We start from the raw sequence: 2,420 nt of genomic DNA on the forward strand, positions 1-2,420 counted from the left end.
ATTTTAGAAATAAATAGCAAAGTAATGTTAACAAATACATTTGAAGATAAATATTTGCTTTAGAATTTCGATGAAGATCGAAAGGTTAAAAACCGGAGTATTAGTTGAGACTCAAGGTTATACAACATCCTTAAACGAAACGCGTGTATCTCTCGCATTTCTTCCTTCTCTAACATTCTTATATAACAAATAATGTGTAAGTATAAACAAGTTACAAAAAAAAAACAACAACGTTGAGATTTATTTGGTCTATGACAAAATAGAATCATTGGAAAAACACTATGATTCACATGAATAATTAATGCTGCCTATTAATAAATTACTCCACACTGAACTATATTAGAAATTTCGTTCTTGTTCTTGAAATATTTTTTGTTTGAAGGCGATTCGCCGAGTATAAAAGCGAAAAGTGGAATCGATTTAGGCACAGTCTTAACAGTCCTATCAAACAGGAGGTTAATAACTACTCATAAAAATGAAATTCTTTGTAAGTAATTGAAGATTTTATTTAGAATTGTGGTAATTGTTGTGATTTTATTAATTTAGGTTGTCTTCGCTTGCGCTTTGGCCGTTGCCTCTGCTGGATACCTTTCTCCTCTTGGTTATGGAGCTCATCATGTCTATGGAGGACATCAAGTCTATGGTGTTCATCATGTAGAACATCAACATCTTCCAGTTATTGGAGCTGATGGTGTCCCAGTCGATACTGCTGCTGTCCAACAAGCTAAGGTTGAACACTCCGTGCACAAGGGTCATGCTGAAGCTCGCAACGGAGATTTGTACCATGGAGCCATTGCTCATGGAGTTGTCGCTCATGGGGCTGTAGTAGCTGCCCCAGTTGTATCAACTTATGCTGCTCATTACACCCCATCTGTGTACACTGGCCCACAACACGTCCCAGTCATTGGAGCCACCGGTGTCCCAGTAGAAACCCCAGAAGTTCAACACGCCAAGGCTGCCCATTTGGTCCACAAAGCCGAAGTACAAGCCCGCAACGGTGATTCCGTTCACGCTTTTGTAGCTCCAGTCGTAGCTCACTCTGTTGTATCCCATCATGTCCCAGTTGTAGCCAACGGAGCTCCGGTAGAGACCCCAGAAGTCCAACATGCTAAGGCCGCTCACTTCGCTGCTCACGCTGAAGCTAATGCCCGTAATGCTATCGTAGCTCACTCTGTTGTATCCCACGAAGTCCCAGCCATCGTCAATGTCGACACCGTCGAAGTACAACAAGCTAAAGCCGCTCACTACGCCGCCAAGGCTCAAGCTCATGCCGTCAACGGACACTACGCTCACGGATTTGTAGGATACACTGGTGTAGCTCACCACGTCCCAGTTGATACCATTGAGTTCAACAAGCCAAAGCCGCCCATTACGCCGCCAAGGCTCAAGCCCTCAACGGTCACTACGCCCACGGAATCGTAGGATACACTGGTGTAGCTCACCATGTCCCAGTCATCTCCCACGGTGTCCCGGTAGAAACCCCAGAGGTGCAACACGCCAAGGCCGTTCACTTCGCCGCTCACGCTAAAGCCCTTTCCCAATGGTAATTCAATCTTCTCAAAAACTGTTATAAAAAAAACAATAGGCTGTCTCATCCAGAGTTTCCAAAGCAATTTGGTTAGCTGGTCCAATAGTTATGTAATTTACAATGTAAATAAATAAAAAAAATATAAAAAAAAACTTATTTCTACAATATCGTTTTTACTATAGATATAACCCTTACTTTCATTTGAAAATTTAGTAAAAAAAATTAATGGTAATTAGATTATAAACTGAAAATACAAAAATATTAACATTCATTTGCTCTATATAAAGAATTATTAAAACTTTAGAATTCATATGTAAATGTTTCTAAAGCAATTTATGGATGAATTTAATTCTTTTATTAACTACAAATGAAATAAACTTGTTAAATATTACATATCTTTTGTTCCTCATCTTTATTATAATTGATAATTTCAAGATTTTGAAATATCTAAATGTATGAAAAAATGAAGATTTATAGACAATAATTACAAGAAACTCATTAGCAAATTGATTAAAAAATAGGTAAAATTTTGTATGAAATAAATGATTTAAGAAAAAGTAAATTGTTAATTATAAAATATAATTATTTTTTTATTTTTTTCGATGTATAAGTACAAAATTTGTGAAATTACATAAATATCAGCACACAATTACGAAATACTAATTAATTTAATTTTAAAACTGAAAATACAAAAATATTAACATTCATTTGCTCTATATAAAGAATTATTAAAACTTTAGAATTCATAGAATTCCTATGTAAATGTTTCTAAAGCAATTTTTGGATAAATTTAATTCTTTTATAAGTACAAATGAAATAAATATTACATATCCTTTATTCCTCATCTTTAGATATACAAATTGTTATGTAATGTTTATTAATAACTTATTTA

The 2,420-nt window shown here is 35.2% G+C and overlaps 1 protein-coding gene across 1 annotated transcript; it reads left to right on the top strand.

The window, feature by feature from the left end:
* Positions 1-475: 475 nt before the first annotated feature.
* On the top strand, positions 476-1,422 carry LOC108569534. The gene is made up of 2 exons (XM_017931119.1): positions 476-487; positions 547-1,422. Exons 1-2 carry the CDS (start codon positions 476-478, stop codon positions 1,420-1,422), a joined length of 888 nt encoding a protein of 295 aa, XP_017786608.1.
* Positions 1,423-2,420: the final 998 nt, after the last annotated feature.

This window comes from Nicrophorus vespilloides, unplaced genomic scaffold, assembly GCF_001412225.1.
Source record: "Nicrophorus vespilloides isolate i.1.1-1 unplaced genomic scaffold, Nicve_v1.0, whole genome shotgun sequence".
In the NCBI taxonomy this organism is placed as follows: domain Eukaryota; kingdom Metazoa; phylum Arthropoda; class Insecta; order Coleoptera; family Silphidae; genus Nicrophorus; species Nicrophorus vespilloides.